This window comes from Salmo salar, chromosome ssa17 (assembly GCF_905237065.1).
Source record: "Salmo salar chromosome ssa17, Ssal_v3.1, whole genome shotgun sequence".
In the NCBI taxonomy this organism is placed as follows: domain Eukaryota; kingdom Metazoa; phylum Chordata; class Actinopteri; order Salmoniformes; family Salmonidae; genus Salmo; species Salmo salar.
In genome coordinates this window covers 24,433,954-24,452,257 of record NC_059458.1, presented here as the reverse complement: position 1 = coordinate 24,452,257, position 18,304 = coordinate 24,433,954, and the positions used below count along the sequence as shown (strand labels likewise).

Below are 18,304 nucleotides of genomic sequence, written 5' to 3'. Positions count from 1 at the left end.
TTAGAACTCTGAGATTCTAACATTTAGATCACATTTGAAAAGAGCCAGACAGGAACTGAAGTTCTTTAGGTTACACCATATCCGGGAAGATAATCATCTTTCCAAAATGTAAATTATCTTTCCAAAATTGAAGTGAAAACAAGAATGGTTCTTTCATTGTCTGCCTATTTGTAAGTCTGTATCAGTGTGCTAAGAATCCTTGAAGCAAGACTGTTTTATCTACTGATTTCTAATCGCCCTCAAACAGGGTTGGTCATATTCACAGTTTAATGTGCAAAGTTTATAACGTTACTTTATTGCCTACTCGGCAAATCAAGTATACATTTTCTATGTCTTTGTTGAAACTATAACTCGTGCATATGGGGAAAACAAGAGAACTTTAGTGTGACTATTCACACTAACTATTTGACATGTAAACATATTCTCAAATAGACTAGAGAGAGAGAGTTAAGTCCGGGTAAGAGCCAGCCATGTGTAACTATAAAAGGTCTGAATTTTTACATGACGTTAAGAGAGACAGATTATTAACATGGGGTCAGAATTTTTTATGTCCTATACTGTGTGTGTAAGCCTTTTTGTTAGTGTGTGTGTTGCCTTTGTCTGAGTGTGTGTGCGAGAGAGAGAGAGGGAGGAGTGTCTCTCTGTGTCTGTCTCTCTGTGTCTGTCTCTCTGTGTCAACATTACCGTTGTCAAATTAGACAGTTGTGTTTAACATTACTGTTGTCAAATTAGGCAGTTGTGTTTAACATTACCGTTGTCAAATTAGACGGTATGTTTAACATTACCGTTGTCAAATCAGACAGTTGTGTTTAACATTACCGTTGATCAAATCAGACAGGGTTGTGTTTAACATTACCGTTGTCAAATTAGACAGTTGTGTTTAACATTACCGTTGTCAAATTAGACAGTTGTGTTTAACATTACCGTTGTCAAATCAGACAGGTATGTTTAACATTACCGTTGTCAAATCAGACAGTTGTGTTTAACATTACCGTTGTCAAATTAGACAGTTGTGTTTAACATTACCGTTGTCAAATCAGACAGTTGTGTTTAACATTACCGTTGTCAAATTAGACAGTTGTGTTTAACATTACCGTTGTCAAATTAGACAGTTGTGTTTAACATTACCGTTGTCAAATAAGACAGTTGTGTTTAACATTACCGTTGTCAAATTAGACAGTTGTGTTTAACATTACCGTTGTCAAATTAGACAGTTGTGTTTAACATTACCGTTGTCAAATTAGACAGTTGTTTTCATCAAAAGGAGATACTGAATGTAAGTAGTTATATGACGACACTGGTGGCCCCGGGTTCTAGGAAGTATATCTCTGTCTGTGTGGTGACAATAGGCCCATGTATACCTTGAGTTCAGGGCTGAGTTGTATAGGGTGACAGACATACTCCTTAAACAAACCATACACATATTTGGTACCTTAATACTTTCTCTTTTTATTTTGGACCTGGTTCAGTGACATTCAAGCTTTGGAGGACATGGTCTTCCCAGTCACACGAGAACACGGATAAATTCTCCCACCACAAACGTAATGAAAAAGAGCACAGGACACATTTTGTAAGAGCTCCTGTCACACATGGTCTTCCAAACTGCAGGTGAAAACAAAGTTTAACACCTTCGCTTATTAAACAATGACCTTAACATAAAACAAAAGACTCCGCAATGTTTTCAGATGGAAAAGAGAGAGAAAGAGGTACAACACAGTGTTACTATAGCGACAGCAGAGTGACGGTGGGCTTGGTTAATTGTCGGAGTAGTGTAAGCTCTTGGACATGACCCTGCCCGCCTCCACCTCAATTCTGATCAGCAGACGCTTCCTGGGGCTGGTTGGGGGGGCAACGGCATCTAATGAGGGGCTTCAGAGTCAGGAGGGGCTTCCTGGGGCTGGTTGGGGGGCAACGGCATCTAATGAGGGGCTTCAGAGTCAGGAGGGGCTTCCTGGGGCTGGTTGGGGGGCAACGGCATCTAATGAGGGGCTTCAGAGTCAGGAGGGGCTTCCTGGGGCTGGTTGGGGGGCAACGGCATCTAATGGGAGGGACTTCAGAGTCAGGAGGGGCTTCGACGGCAAATCAATGTCTGCGTGCAAGCAAGGACTGGGATTGGTTGGTTTGTTTTAGTAATCTGAGCAAAAGAGAGATGATTTGATTTTAGTAGGACACACAGATCATGACACAACACAGGTCACAGTTCCTTCCTATCGGATCTTTCTCTTCTTACTCACCTTCTACACATTTACTGAGGATGGGAAAGAACTACTCGGCAGTGGTGTAAAGTACTTAAGTAAAAATACTTTTAAGTACAACTTAAGTAGTTGTTTGGGGGTATGTGTACTTTACTATTTATATTTTTTTACAACTTTTACATTTACCTATCTACATTCCTAAAGAAAATAATGTATTTTTTACTCCTTACATTTTCCCTGACAGCCAAAAGTACTTGTTACGTGTTTAATGCTTAGCAGGACAGGAACATTGTCTAATTCACACACTTATCAAGAGAACATCCCTGGGCATCCCTACTGCCTCTGATCTGGTAGACTCACTAAACAGAGAACATCCCTGGGCATCCCTACTGCCTCTGATCTGGTAGACTCACTAAACAGAGAACATCCCTGGTCATCCCTACTGCCTCTGATCTGGTGGACTCACTAAACAGAGAACATCCCTGGTCATCCCTACTGCCTCTGATATGGCAGACTCACTAAACAGAGAACATCTCTGGTCATCCCTACTGTCTCTGATCTGGTGGACTCACTAAACAGAGAACATCCCTGGTCATCCCTACTGCCTCTGATCTGGAGGACTCACTAAACAGAGAACATCCCTGGCCATCCCTACTGTCTCTGATATGGCAGACTCACTAAACAGAGAACATCCCTGGGCATCCCTACTGCCTCTGATCTGGTGGACTCACTAAACAGAGAACATCCCTGGTCATCCCTACTGCCTCTGATATGGCAGACTCACTAAACAGAGAACATCCCTGGTCATCCCTACTGCCTCTGATCTGGTGGACTCACTAAACAGAGAACATCCCTGGTCATCCCTACTGCCTCTGATATGGCAGACTCACTAAACAGAGAACATCTCTGGTCATCCCTACTGTCTCTGATCTGGTGGACTCACTAAACAGAGAACATCCCTGGTCATCCCTACTGCCTCTGATCTGGAGGACTCACTAAACAGAGAACATCCCTGGCCATCCCTACTGTCTCTGATATGGCAGACTCACTAAACAGAGAACATCCCTGGTCATCCCTACTGCCTCTGATCTGGTGGACTCACTAAACAGAGAACATCCCTGGTCATCCCTACTGCCTCTGATCTGGTGGACTCACTAAACAGAGAACATCCCTGGTCATCCCTACTGACTCTGATCTGGTAGACTCACTAAACAGAGAACATCCCTGGTCATCCCTACTGACTCTGATCTGGTAGACTCACTAAACAGAGAACATCCCTGGTCATCCCTACTGCCTCTGATCTGGTGGACTCACTAAACAGAGAACATCCCTGGTCATCCCTACTGCCTCTGATCTGGTAGACTCACTAAACAGAGAACATCCCTGGTCATCCTTACTGCCTCTGATCTGGTAGACTCACTAAACAGAGAACATCCCTGGTCATCCCTACTGTCTCTGATCTGGTGGACTCACTAAACAGAGAACATCCCTGGTCATCCCTACTGCCTCTGATCTGGTGGACTCACTAAACAGAGAACATCCCTGGTCATCCCTACTGCCTCTGATCTGGTAGACTCACTAAACAGAGAACATCCCTGGTCATCCCTACTGCCTCTGATCTGGTGGACTCACTAAACAGAGAACATCCCTGGTCATCCCTACTGCCTCTGATCTGGTGGACTCACTAAACACAAATGTTTTGTTTGTAAATGATGTCTGAGTGTTGGAGTGTGTGTCTGGCTATCTGTACATTTTAAAAACAAGAAAATCGTGTTGTCTGGTTTGCTTAATATAAGGAATTTGAAATGATTTATACTTTTACTATTGATACTTAAGTACATTTAAAACCAAATACTTTTAGACTTTTACTCAAGTAGTATTTTACTGGGTGTCTTTTACTTTAGTTATCTTCTTTTAAGGTATCTTTACTTTTACTCAAATATGAAAATTGGGTACTTTTTCCTCCACTGCTACTCTGAAGTGGAAAGTATCATGTAGATGCCACCTAGAGGTTCTAAGGTTAAATAAACTAATGAAGAAGAGAGTGAATCACTGGAGGGAATAAGAAGAGCTCTTACCTTGCTGACGTATATGGTCATTCATTCTGAAATGACAGAGAGAATACGGGCTAAGTATAGGCAGAATACTACAGTATTTCTCCATTTCAATCTCTCTCTCTCCCTCTCTCTCACGCAGACACAAACACAATCCTGACCCCACCCATTCACACATAACCCTCCTACATCCCCCGTCACCACACACACTTCTCTCCCCCGGTCCCCCCCACTCCACTGTGCCACTCACCTCATCTCCTCTCCCTCCAGTAGCTTCCTGTAGGTGGCGATCTCGATGTCCAGGGCCAGTTTGAGGTTCATCAGTTCCTGGTACTCCCTGACCTGACGGGCCATGTCCTGCTTGGCCCTGCGGAGAGCATCTTCCAGCGCAACAATGTTATCCTTGGCCTGCTCCAACGCATTCTGCCCGTCCACCTCCACATCCTCAATGTCCTTCTCAAGAACTATTTTCTGAACTCGGGAAGAAAGGGAGGGAGGGTCGGAGGGAGAGGGAGAGAGGGTAAGAGAGAGAGGGGGAGAGGGGGAGAGAGAGAGGTAAAGGGAGGTGGGGAAGAGGGTCAAAGGGAGAGTGTCAGAGGGGAGGAGAGTGTCAGAGGGAGAGAGGGGGGAGGGAGAGGGTCAGAGGGAGGGGAGAGGGAGAGAGGGTCAGAGAGAGAGGGGGAGGGAGAGTGTCAGAGGGAGAGAGGGGGGAGGGAGAGGGTCAGAGGGAGAGAGGGGGAGGGAGAGGGTCAGAGGGAGGGGAGAGGGAGAGAGGGTCAGAGAGAGAGGGGAGGGATAGGGTCAGAGGGAGAGAGGGGGGAGGGAGTGGGTCAGAGAAAAGGGGGAGGGAGAGGGTCAAAGGGAGGGAGGAGGTAGAGGGTCAAAAGGAGGCAGGGAGAGGGTCAGAGGGAGAGAGGGTCAGAGGGATAACGGAAGTGGAGAAGGATATAGAAATATAGGAAACAGTGTGTGTGCGTGCAAGAGCGTTTCACCTGCTTCTTGAGGGTCTCCAGCTCTGCCTTCAGTCTCTGTGTTAGACGGAGCATGTCAGCAATCTCCTTCTTCACATCACGTACATCCTGCTCATACTGTCCTGCTGTCAGCACTATGTCATCCATCTGAGAGAGGGAGGGAGGGAGGGAGAAAAAGAGAGGGGGAGAAAGGATAGAGGGGAATCAGTGAATATATTTAGGATAGTCATCACTCTTGTTGCATCGTCAACATCATTTACTGTGATACATAATGTTGGTGTGTGTGGCTCTGATGTGTAACTGTGATTAAGTTGCTAAACAAAAGTTATTCTTGACGGACAATAGATACCACTCACCCTCACCACCACTCACCACCACCACTCACCCAACCACCACCACTCACCACCACCACTCACCCCAACAACACCACTCACCCCAACCACCACCACACACCACACATCACCACCACCACTCACCCAACCACCACCACTCACCACCACCACTCACCCCAACAACACCACTCACCCCAACCACCACTCACCACTCACCCCAACCACCACTCACCACCACTCACCACCACCACTCACCCCACCACCACCACTCACCCCAACAACACCACTCACCCCAACCACCACTCACCACTCACTCCAACCACCACTCACCACTCACCACTCACCCCAACCACCACCACTCACCCCAACCACCACTCACCACTCACCCCAACCACCACCACTCACCCCAATCACCACTCACCACTCACCACTTACCCCAAACACCACCACTCACCCCCGCCACCACTCACCACCACTCACCCCAACACCACCACTAACTACTCCAACCACCACTCACCACTACCACTTACCCCAAACACCACCACTCACCCCCGCCACCACTCACCACCACTCACCCCAACACCACCACTCAACACTCACTCCAACCACCACTCACCACTCACCCCAACCACCACCACCACCACCACTCACCCCAACCACCACTCACCACTCACCCCAACCACCACCACCACCCCACCACCACTCACCACTCACCACTCACCCCCACCACCACCACCACACCACTCATCTCCACTCATCCCCACCACCCCTCACCCCTCACCACTCACCACCACCCCCACCACTCACACCCACTCACCCCCACCACTCCTCACCACTCACCACCCACTCCTCACCACCACACCACTCATCCCCACCACCACTCCCACCACCACCCACTCCTCACCACCACACCACTCATCCCCACCACCACTCACCACTCACCACTCCCACTCCCACCCCTCACCACCACCTCCCCTCACCCCCACCACTCCTCACCACCACCGCTCACCCCACCACCACCACCCCTCACCACTTACCACTCCCACCACCACAACCACTAGTCACCCCACCACTCCTCACCACCACTCACCACTCCCACCACCACTCACCCCCACCACCACTCACCACCCCCATCACCCCTCACCACTCACCCCCACCACCCCTCACCACTACCACCACAGCGGTTGAGAGCATTAGGCCAGTTACCGAAAGGTCACTGGTTCAAATCCCAGAGCCGACCAGGTGAAAAATCTGTCAATGTGCCCTTGAGCAAGGCATTTAACCTTAATTGCTCCTGTAAGTCTCTCTGAATTAGAGTGTCTGCTAAATTACCTAAAAAAAAAAATCCTCACCTTTTTCTGGTTCCACAGCTCTACCTCCGCTCTGGCACGGGAGGCCATGTCCGCGTACTGTTTCTTGACGCTGTCGATGATCTCGTCCATGTCTAGAGATCTCTTGTTGCTCTCCTTCACGACCACCGTCTCATTCTGGATATGAGACTCCAGCTCCTTCAGCTCCTGTCACGCCACAGCCAGGACAACAATACTACATTAGAGAAGGAGATCTGGGCCTCCCGAGTGGCCCACTGGTCTAAGGCACTGCATTGCTAGCTGTGGCTCTAGAGATCCTGGCTCGAGTCCAGGCTCTGTCGCAGCCGGCCGGGATCGGTAGAGCCATGGGGTGGCGCACAATTAGGGGAGGGTTTGGCTGGCAGGGATGTTCTTGTCCCATCGCGCACTAGCAAGTCTTGTGGCGGGCTGGGCACAATGCACGCTGACACTGTCGCCAGGTGTACGGTGTTTCCTCTGACACATTGGTGTGGCTGGCTTCCGGGTTAAGTGGGCATTGTGTCAAGAAGCAGTGCGGCTTGGCAGGGTCGTATTCGGAGGACGCACGGCTCTCGACCGTCGCCTCTCCCGAGTCCGTACGGGAGTTGCAGCGATGGGACAAGACTGTAACTACCAATTGGAAACCACGAAATTGGGGAGAAAAAGGGGTAAAGAGAAGGAGATCTGGGCTGTGTCTCATTCCAGATAACTGCCTCCTTCGCTCTGCCCTAGTTGGCAGATTTGAGGTGGTTTGTGCACTGGGTAGGTGTAGGTTGCAATAGTTCCACTCAGCGCCATGCAGTAAAGAGAGTTTGGCAAACTTTTACACTGGACGCCATGTTAGCTATATATGGTTCTGGTTCCACCTAGCCTCTGATTGGCCGATGGGTGTGTCAGTCAGCCTACCTCATCATAGCCCCGCCTCAGGAAGTCCAGTTCTCCCATCAGGTCCTCCAGTTCCAGAGCCAGATCCACGGCTGCCAGGTGGCCCTCATCCACATCCTTCTTGTTGATCACAAAGTCATTCTCCAGATCTGACTTCTTCTGGATCTCATCCTGGTACCTGGAGGACCACAGAGTGGATAATGAAGAGGACGTTGTTGTTTTGATATTTTACATTTTAGTCATTTAGCAGACGCTCTTATCCAGAGCGACTTACAGGAGAAATTAGGGTTAAGTGCCTTGCTCAATGGCACAGACAGATTCTTCACCTAATTGGCTTGGAGATTCAAACCAGCAACCTTTTGGTTACAGGACCAATGCTCCTAACCTCTAGGCTACCTGCCGCCCAGGTATGATATGACTGAGATGGGAGCTCAGGTAAGCGCACACACCTGCAAGCACGACACACCACACCACGACACGACACGACACACCACACCACGACACACCACGACACACCACAGCACGACACACCACAGCATGACACACCACGACACATCCCAAACCCCTTTCAATTTATCATCCTACTGTCAGACCATCTGCAGCTTTGTTCCCCTCTCACCCCCCCCAAGTCAGACAGACACTCTAGCATAGCGTGCCTGTGTTGAGCTGATCCAGACTGGGTAAGAGCCCAGGATGGATGGGATGAATGGGCCCAGGTCCCTAAGGGTTCCACATTTTCTCCACTCTCAGAGCCATGTCTGTGGGTACTGTGCAACACAGAGGTCCATGGTTAGGGGGTAGAGTGGAGTAGAGGGGCTGGGGAGTCTACACTGACCTCTCCCCACAGACATAGTGCAGGGCACACCAGAGCCTCCCTGTACATACTTAACTCAACCCAGTGGACAGAGGCTTATGTAAGGATAAAGAATTAGCACCTCCGACTCTTGAGGCCTGGGGACCCAGGTGGAAAAATGCTCCGTAGCTTAGCGTGAGAAAACGCTGTTTGTCACTTTACACTGATGAGGTTCCTGTTGTGGACTGTGGCATTTCCTGGAAGCCTGGTGACTTGTACAATATCTAAACTATGATTTATATTATACCATTGACTGTCCTAGTTTTGTCCCTAGGCCTGCTTCACAGGAATCAGGTGTTGGGTGGTTTGTTAGGGCTTTCTGAAATGGTAAATACATTCATAATTTAGATCTATCTTCTGCAGTCCATGTTGTCCAATTCAATGCCATTCTATTGTATTGCACTGTATTATTTTGTATTGTATTCTATTCTGTTCTATTCGATTCTATTAACTGTTAACTAGAAAAGGCTCTGTGAAGGCTCTGTGAAGTCACTGACTTGTTGCGTGTCTGGTCCACTTCGTCCTGGCAGTGGGCCAGCTCCTGCTTCAGTTTCTGTTTGTCCCGGGCCAGCTTCTCGATCTGCCGCTGCAACTCGTTGGCCTGCTGTTGGACCACAGCGTCCACGTTGCCTTTGTAGTCCTCGTGCTCCTTCAGGATCTTCAGACGCGTGTCCAGGACCTTGTTCTGCTGCTCCAGGTTTTGTACCTAAAGGGAGAAGGAGAGGGAGAGAGAGAGAAACTCAATCACGGTTGTTGCATCTGAAACCAGTCAGAGTAAACAACAATGAGTTAAAGAAGGAAAAAACTCCTATCCATTTTTATTCATGTCACTGGGGGATTGCGGGTTAATATTTGTAAGCCTCCACTTCTCTGCTAGCAGGAATTGAACAGATATTGAAAAAGTGACTCTACAACCTGTTAGTCTTGTGGGATGCCATTGTGTGTGTGTTGGTGCGTGTGTGTGCACACATGTGGAGTCTCAGTGAGGAAGGGTCTCATTACACTAACTGGGCAACACCAGATCTGCCCACGGCTATAATTCCACTGTGTGGGTGTGTGTGTGTGTGGCAAGCACACTGTCTGGCTGTTTGGTGGCAGCAACATGCATTAGGTTTACACCCAGACTCTCATGGCCGTTAAATATAGAACTAATGTGTGATTCACTACAACATACTCACATTATGGTCTGTTAACAACAAATAGGCCCCCACACTCACAAATGTAACCCAACAAAAATATTATATAATACTGACTAAATCCAAGTCCAAAAATCTATATAAGAAAATAGATTTGGAAAATTTGCAAGAGATTAAAAATAATTCAATTTTTAAATGGTATTCTGTTATTGGCCACAAGGTGGCACCTTAGCAGTTGAAAACGCCCTATGATCGACGAGAGAGAGAGAATGAAAGTGAGAGAGAATGAAAGAGAGAGAGAATGAAAGAGAGAGAGAGAGGCTCAGAATGCGGAGCAGAGAGCAGGAGACTATGTCTGACAGGTTTTCTTTACAGGTGTGAGTGATGGTGATGAGACTGGTAGAACACCTCTCTCTGGGTAGAATGTTTTGGCTACATGAACCCCGCTGCTGGGATGATTACAGAGCCTCTTATTTTAGTGAAGGTAGACTTCTAATTATGTAAAGGTGGTCATGAAGTATAATGACAGTTAAGTAGAATGTATAAAAACATAGGCCTATAGATAATTAGAAATATACATTTGTTTTATCTCAAGATGTGTTTTGGGTCTATCTAATGGAATTATTACACAATGAATTGGAAGAAAATGGATAAATGAAGTGTCACGCCCTGACCTTAGATTGCCGTTTATTTTCTTTATTTTGGTTAGGTCAGGATGTGATTTGGGTGGGCATTCTAGATTTTGTATTTCTATGTTCATTTCTATTTTTTCTATTTCTTTGTGTTGAGCCGAGTATGGTTCCTAATCAGAGGCAGCTGTTTATCTTTGTCTCTGATTAGGAATCATACTTAGGCAGCCCTTTTTTTTCTTCACTTTCAGTTGTGGGATCTTGTTTTTGCACAGCTCTGTAAAGCCTGCAGAAAGTGACGTTCATTTTCCGTTTGTTATTTTGCTTTAGTGTTCTGAGTTTAAATAAATATTTATCATGAGCACTCAACACGCTGCACCTTGGTCTACTCCTTACGACGAGCGTCACATTAAGCATTAAATCAAATATCATATGGCTGAAATAATTATGTAGGAGTGCCATACAGGTGTTTCTCTATTACCAGCAGACTTCAGACAGACCTATTGCATCAATGTATTGATTGTGTAAAATTATCAATCCAATCAATAATAATAATAGAATAATAAAATAACACACCTTGTCAATGAACGCTATAAACTTGTCGTTGAGTCCAACCATTTGGTCCTTCTCCTGGCTCTTGGCTGACTGGTCCTTCGGGTCCACCTTCGGGTTGTTGGGCTCTAGAAGGTCCTTGTTAGTGGCGACGTTCGGGTAGCTTTTGGGCTTGTTACCGGAGGGAGTGTCGGACTGGCTGCTGAATCCGCCTGGTTTGGACATCTTGTCTTTGTGTTCTTGTCAGAATGACAGAGAGAGAAGGGTTCTCAAGTATCAGAGTTTAGGGAAAGGCACATCTTCTCAGGTTATCACCCGATTTTAAGGTGGGCAAGGACCAACCCTCACCACTCAGGTGTCCGCCTCTGTCCAATCAGCTGAGGTGGCACTCTAAATTTCATAGTAAAAACAACAAAGTCACAAAGGAAAACTTGAATGTTTACTCTCAACCTGTTTGCCCGGGGGTGTGCTGGATGTACTACAGCCAATCGTATCTTTGGGGCCGGTTTCAGGTGTTGAGCAGCGGTATAAAAATAGTCCCTCGCATCTCTCAATCACTACCTGTACAGGTGACTATCGGTTCTACACTGCCTCTCTATTTTCTTTCTCAACTCACCCATTCAACCAACTACTGCCATGTCTAGGAACAGAGCCTTTAGCATGTTCGGTGGGGCCGGGGAAGAGGCTCCAGGGTGTCCGTGGCTAGTCTGGAGGGGCTACGGAACGCGATGCGTTCTGACCCGGAGAATTCAAAGGAGGTCTCCCCTGCCCCGGGCCCGCCCGGATGATAAGAAGACCATGAAGGGTCTCAACGACCGTCTGTCTGGCTACCTGGGCAGGGTGAGGAACCTGGAGGAAGCCAACAAAGATCTGGACGACTAGATCAGGACATCTTGAACAAGAGAGGAGACCCCAACGGCCGCGACTGGGATGTGGTTGAGAAACCGTTGAATGACCTCAGGAAGAAGGTGATTTTTCACTCAGTTAATTATTTAATATGATTAATTAGACTGATTTATTCTGCATTTTGCCCTTTAAATGATCAATGTACAGTACTGTATGTTTATGTCAGCTGAGCTTATTCACCTGATAGTCACTTGATCTCTGTCTGTGAATCATTTGGTGTGTTTATTGAATTCTCAGTAACTGGCCCATGTTCTCTCGGTTTCAGCTCCATAATATGACCATGGATAATGCACGTTTGTTACTGCAAATTGATAACACCAAACTGGCCAATGATGACTTAAAAAAACAAGTGAGACATGACATGCTATCAATTTATTATAGAAGAAGACCTGGAGATTTATTTAACGTACTTAGTAGTACCCTCAATTAATACAAAAAATTGTTCAAAAATACACAAAATAAAATAAATATTATTGGATTATTATTATTATTATGTCATAATAACAAATTTTATGAAAATGGTGCTCATTTACATATAGCAGTCTTTGCTAAAACCCAATGGGGCTTTTTACATTGTATGGGGCTAAGAGAGACTGATACATGCTCCTGTCCTCTCCTCTGCAGGCTGGACAACGAGAAGCAGGCCAGGAAGACTGTGGAGCGGGACTTGATTGGTCTGAAGAAGATGATTGACGACACCAACCTGAACCGCATGTAGCTGGAGAGCCAGATCGAGTCTGTGAAGGAAGAGCTCGCCTTCCTCAAGAAGGACCATAAGGATGTAAGGGCACACACTCATTCACCCGCTGTTCCCGGAACAGTTTTGAGATTTACCTCATAATGGTTAGGTTTATAGCTGGGAATGGGAGAGATGATCCTAGCGCAGCTTTTACTTGAAATAGCCCATAATAACTACTGTATTCTCCCCTGCTGCATGCAGGATGTTGATGAGCTGCGTAAGAAGATCAAGGACTCCAACGTCCTCGTGGAGTTTGACTCCCAGGACAATAACCTGAGTGATACACTCAACAAGATCCGCTCCCAGTATGAGAAACTGGCCAAGAAGAACCTCAAGGATACCGACGACTGGTACCAGAGCAAGGTATGAAGATTTACTTCCTTATCAATGAACCACACTATATTACTTTGTTTGTTCATTAATTATCTAATTCCTTTGCTTCTTTGTTTGTTCATTCCTTAATGAATTAATCTCGCTTGCTCTCTCTCTCTCTCTCTGTCTCTCTCTCAATTTAATTCAATTTCCTTTATTGGCATGATGTAACAATGTACATATTGCCAAAGATTTACAATATTAACATAATTCAAATAATAATAATCAATACTGTCAATGGGACAGCAGTAACTACAATAATCAAGGGTCAAAATAATCATACATTGAACAATTACAATAACAATAAGCATAGAGGTTATGTGCAGGGCGGTTGGTATGTCAGAAACTGACTCATCTTATGTCAGGCAGCAATGTACCGTAGTGCGCTGCCAACCCATAGTTCTCTGCGTCTTCCCCCAACAGGATGGGTAGCCTATTCTCATCAGAGAGGTCTTTGAAACCTTGAATAAGGGTTTCAAATTTTGGGAAATAACACTCTCTAATTGTTTTATATTTTTGACATTTTGTCAGGAAACGCAGCTCTGTCTCAGGTTCTGCTGTGGTGCAGTGGTTGCACAGCCTTTACTCTACAGGGAGCCAGGTTTTCCTGGGTCTACCCTTCTCAATAGCAAGGCTGTGCTCACTGAGCCTGTACTTTGTCAAGGTTTTTCTAAGGTTTTGATCAGTAACCATGGTCAAATAGTTTGCCATGGTCTACTGTAGATTTAGGGCCCAGTAGCACTGCATTTTGCTTTGTGCTTGTGTTGTGTTTCCCCAATAAGTAATGTAGTTTTGTGTTGACTGTGTTGTAATTTGGTTTATTCTGATTGATTGGATGTTTTGGTCCTGAGGCTTCAGTGTGTTAGTAGAACAGGTTTGTGAACTCAGCCCCAGGACTAGCTGGATGAGGGGACTCTTTTCTTTGCTCAGCTCTTGGCATTACAGGACCTGGTAATGATATGAGACGGGGTCACTGTATTTTAGATAATTCCAAAACTGAATTTCTCTTTTTTGAGTTTTTATTATTAGTGGATATTGGTCTAATTCTGCCCTGCATGCATTGTTTGTAGTTTTCCTCTAGACATGTAGGAGAATTTTACAGAACTCTGCATGCAGTGTTTCAATGGGGTGTTTGTCCCATTGGGTGAAATCTTGTTTTGCAAGTGGACCCCACACCTCACTGCCATAAAGTGCAATTGGTTCAATGACACAATCAATTAGTTTTAGCCTAATTTTATATTTGGTATTTGAATTTGTTTTTTAATGGCGTAGAATGCCCTGCGTGCTTTCTCTCTCAGTTCATTCACTGCCTTATTAAGGTCTCCAGTTTAGTTTATTTTAAAACCTAAGTAATTGTAGTGTGTGCAGTACTCTATACATTTTGCACCAATTGAGAACGTTGGTCTAATTCCCTGAGATCTGGATCTTCCCTGGAAAATCATTATTTTTGTATTTTTGGGGTTTACTGCCAGGGCCCAGGTCTGTGCCTGCTGTTGGTGACAGCAGGCACAGGTAATCTGCGAAGAGCAGGCATTTAACCTCTGAATTGTGGAGACTAACACCAGGGGCTGAGGATTTTTATAGAATAGTGGCCAATTCCTCTATTTAAATATTGAAGAGCGCAGGGCTCGGATTGCAACCCTGGTGAAGGCCCCACCCCTGTTTAAAGAATTAAGTTATTTTCTTGCCAATTTTGAATCTCAATGTATTGCCAGTATACATTGAACTAATTATGTAATATGTTTAACCCATTACACCACTTTCAATAACTTCATAGAACAGTCCTGTATGCCAAATAGAATCAAATGCTTTTTGGAAGTCGATAAAGGAAGCGTACATTTTGGAATTATTTTGGTAGACATGTTCATCTATCAGGGTGTGTAGGGTGTAAATATGATCGGTCGTGCGATGTTTTGGTATAAATCCAATTTGGCTTCTACTCAAGACATTGTGCTTCTTAAGGAAGTTTAGAACTCTTACATTTATAATACTACAGAAAACCTTCCCCAGGTTACTGTTACACACAAATGCCTCTGTAATTGTTAGGGTCAAATGTCTTAAAGATTGGGGTCATGAGTCCTTGATTCCAAATGTCAGGGAAATAACCTACACTCAGGATCAAATTAAACAGTTTTAATATAGCCAGTTGACATTTTGCACTAGTGAGTTTGAGCATCTCATTTCGGATGCCATCAGGTCCGCATGCTTTTTACATTTGAGGGCCTGAAGTTTCTTATACAGCTCCTGGTCAGTAATTGGGGAGTCCAATGGATTTTGATTGTCCTTTATAGCTTTTTCTAATCCATTCAACTTCTCTTGAATTTGGTGTTGTTCTGCATTTGCATGAATTTGAACGGTGTAGTAGAGTGTTTTAAAATGGGTTGTCCATATGTCACCATTTTGTTTTGCTAATTCCTGTCTTTTTTGTTGTTGTTGGGTTTTTCAATTTTGCCAGAAGTTGTTTGTGTTTATGGACTCCTCAAATAGTGTCAGCATCTTGCTGTTGTACTGTGCTTTTTTGGTTCTGAGTTTGGTTCTCTCTCTCTCTCTCTCTAACAGTTTGACAGCATCAAGGTAGAGGTGGTTCAGAATACTGAGGCTCTGCATTCAGGCAAGAATGAGCTCAAAGACCTGCACAGACAGAGACACCTCCTGGAGATAGACATACAGTCTATAATGAGCATGGTAATACTTACCTACCTGCAACATCTCTCACACACTCACTCACTCACTCACGAATTCCCAGCTGAAAAGACTCCATTCTGTCCCCTGTGTTGGTTTTGGTATGTCATCATATTGTAGCCCATGTAAATGATGTTATAGTACCAGTGACATCACACACACCGGACCATACCCAACATAGGTAACCCCCATAGACCACCTGTACTGTCCTACACGCGTAGAAAAAGAGTTCAGCTATCCCCATAGGAGAACCATTATTGGTTCCAGGTAGAACCATTTTGTGATCAATGTAGAACCCTCTTTAGAAAGGGTTCTACATGGAACCAAAAGGGTTCTACCTGCAACCGAAAAGGTTCATCAAAGGGTTCACCTATGGGGACCGCCGAATAACCCTAAATAGCACCTTTTTATCTAAGAGTGTAGGTCAACTGTAAACTGGGTCAAGGTAAAGCTGACCATGCTAAACAGGGGTCAACTATGCACACACATATCCCCTGACCTACAGAGAATGCAACACCTCTATATAGACCAGCCGACCTGGTTATTACATTGAACTCTGTCATTAAGAACCAGACTGAACTTCATGACCTGTCATCAACATGGTCGCCACCTGGAACATATGTGAACTTGATTTATCAACAACTAATACAACAGTCCAACATCCGATAGCATTTCACAATGCCTTGCTGGCTGTCTTTATAGTCAAGAAATACAAATAAAAATAGTGAGTTCAAATGGATTTGATTGGTCCCTGTGCCTGTCCGTCACATCTGCTCACAAATTGATTGGTCTCTTTCCTTGTCCGTCACAGGTCTACTCCCACGAGGAATCTCTGAAGGACACGGATGGGCGGTACAACTGTGAGATGACCTGCCTCAATAAGATCCTGCTGCAGTTGGAGGGAGAGCTGGTGCAGGTGAGGACGCAGGTGGAGAGGCATGTGGATGACTACCAGGAGCTGCTCCACGTCAAGATGAAGCTGGAGGCCGAGATCGAGAACTTCCGCAGCCTAATGCACGACATCGCCCCCGACGACAGGTGAGCTAACGATGCATAAACCCAGAGGGAATGGGGGCTCAGTAATCATGACTTGATGAGGGTTGTTATAGCCGGTATTCCCAGGTAGCTCATGGCTTATAATGAGGTACCTATACATAGGATCAAACAACATTCAGTTTCTATAGGATCTGTAGCTGCAACACATTTGCAGTAAACCTGGTATTACATTTCAAGTTGCCGGTTAAGTGGTGTAATTTATCCTCTTCCCCAACAGCGTGGACTTTTCTTTGGAGCAGGCAGTGAATTGTGGTAAGTACTGGACATCGGCTCTACTGAACCATCTGATCTGATGTATGGGGAGAAGACACCAGGGAATCCAACATACCATTATATCACTGTCCATCTAAGATGTCTCTGTCTCACGTACCAATCAATCACAGTGCTCTCTAACACCACTCCAGATTGCTGTTCATTCTCAGTTATGGCTAATATCTCTCTGTCTGCACTACCTACCTATGTCACTGTATAACTGCATGATGTCAAAGACAATGTTATTAACATGTTGTAGACAGATCCAGTGGTGTTGTGAGTTGTTCCTTGTACGATTGTAAGACATTGATTCATTTGATCCCAATGTTATGTGGATGTGTTGCAGAGGGGGTGTCTATTCCCATTCAATTCATGCAAACATCTGATTCAAGTAGAATGTGCAATTTGATTTGAACATGGCCAACATACTATACATTTCCAATTCAAATTGTATGTCTTCTTCTATTATAGTCTGGTGGAACCATCCTGATCATGCAATAGCTCACATTCAGATTTAAACAGAAACAGAATGGGGAGCGTAGCAATCAGGATGGTTCGACAAGGTTACTTCAATTCCTCAACTGAAAAACATCCTACAAAACCTTCAGACTGAGATCTTCTTCCTCTATCCTGACTCCACATCAGAGCCGCCCCAGCCACCTAAGAAAGCCTTGATGAAGGATGAAGTTGATGGAAAGGAGGTCCCCAAAAAGACAGAAGCCCCGGCAACTCAGAAATGTCCCCCTCGAATCCAAGAGGCCCCCACAAAGAAGACAGAAGCCCCTGCAACTCAAGAGAGCCTCCCTACAAAGACAGAGGCCCCTACAAAGGCAGCTAAGGCTGAGACACCAACAACCGAAGCAGTTACCAGCTGAAGAGGATAAACCAAAGATTCCTCCTCTTGTTTCTTCTTCCTCCTCCGATGCAGACAATAATGACCATAAAGAGAAACCCATAAAGAAGTCTGCCACCCTGAAACCCCCTCCTCACCTCAACCCCCATCCCTCTAGTCTTTTCTCTTCGTGTTTTGAAGCCCAGCATCATAACTAATGATGTTGTGTACGGTTTGAAGTAGATTTGGTGTTGTTATTCCACTGCATTCCTTCTCAGGGATGTTTCTCTACAAAATAAATATGTTCAAGACATTGCTCTTGACTCTGTATCATCAATGCCTTCCAGTTCTCTTTTTCAAGACATTGAATATTGTTTTTATTACCAATGAGTTGTGCAATATTCCCCGGGTAGTAAGTGTAGTGTTGTAGTGGTGGGCCTAAAACTGTTGGACTGAAAACAGTGGCTGTGTGTTTACTGTTCACCCACAGAAAAATTGACACTGATCTGAGGAAGTGAGGACTGGAGTTC

General features: G+C 45.4%; 1 protein-coding gene and 1 pseudogene across 1 annotated transcript; one reads left to right on the top strand and one right to left on the bottom strand.

The window, feature by feature from the left end:
• Window positions 1–1,429: 1,429 nt before the first annotated feature.
• On the bottom strand, window positions 1,430–11,266 carry LOC106575629 (intermediate filament protein ON3). The gene is made up of 8 exons (XM_045699148.1): window positions 10,960–11,266; window positions 9,116–9,324; window positions 7,787–7,943; window positions 6,905–7,069; window positions 5,242–5,367; window positions 4,500–4,720; window positions 4,274–4,299; window positions 1,430–2,134 (listed from the first exon to the last, which is right to left on the bottom strand). Exons 1-8 carry the CDS (start codon window positions 11,158–11,160, stop codon window positions 2,127–2,129), a joined length of 1,113 nt encoding a protein of 370 aa, XP_045555104.1. The 5' UTR covers window positions 11,161–11,266; the 3' UTR covers window positions 1,430–2,126.
• A 212-nt stretch (window positions 11,267–11,478) lies between these two features.
• LOC106575633 (keratin, type I cytoskeletal 18-like) lies at window positions 11,479–17,817 on the top strand (annotated as a pseudogene).
• Window positions 17,818–18,304: the final 487 nt, after the last annotated feature.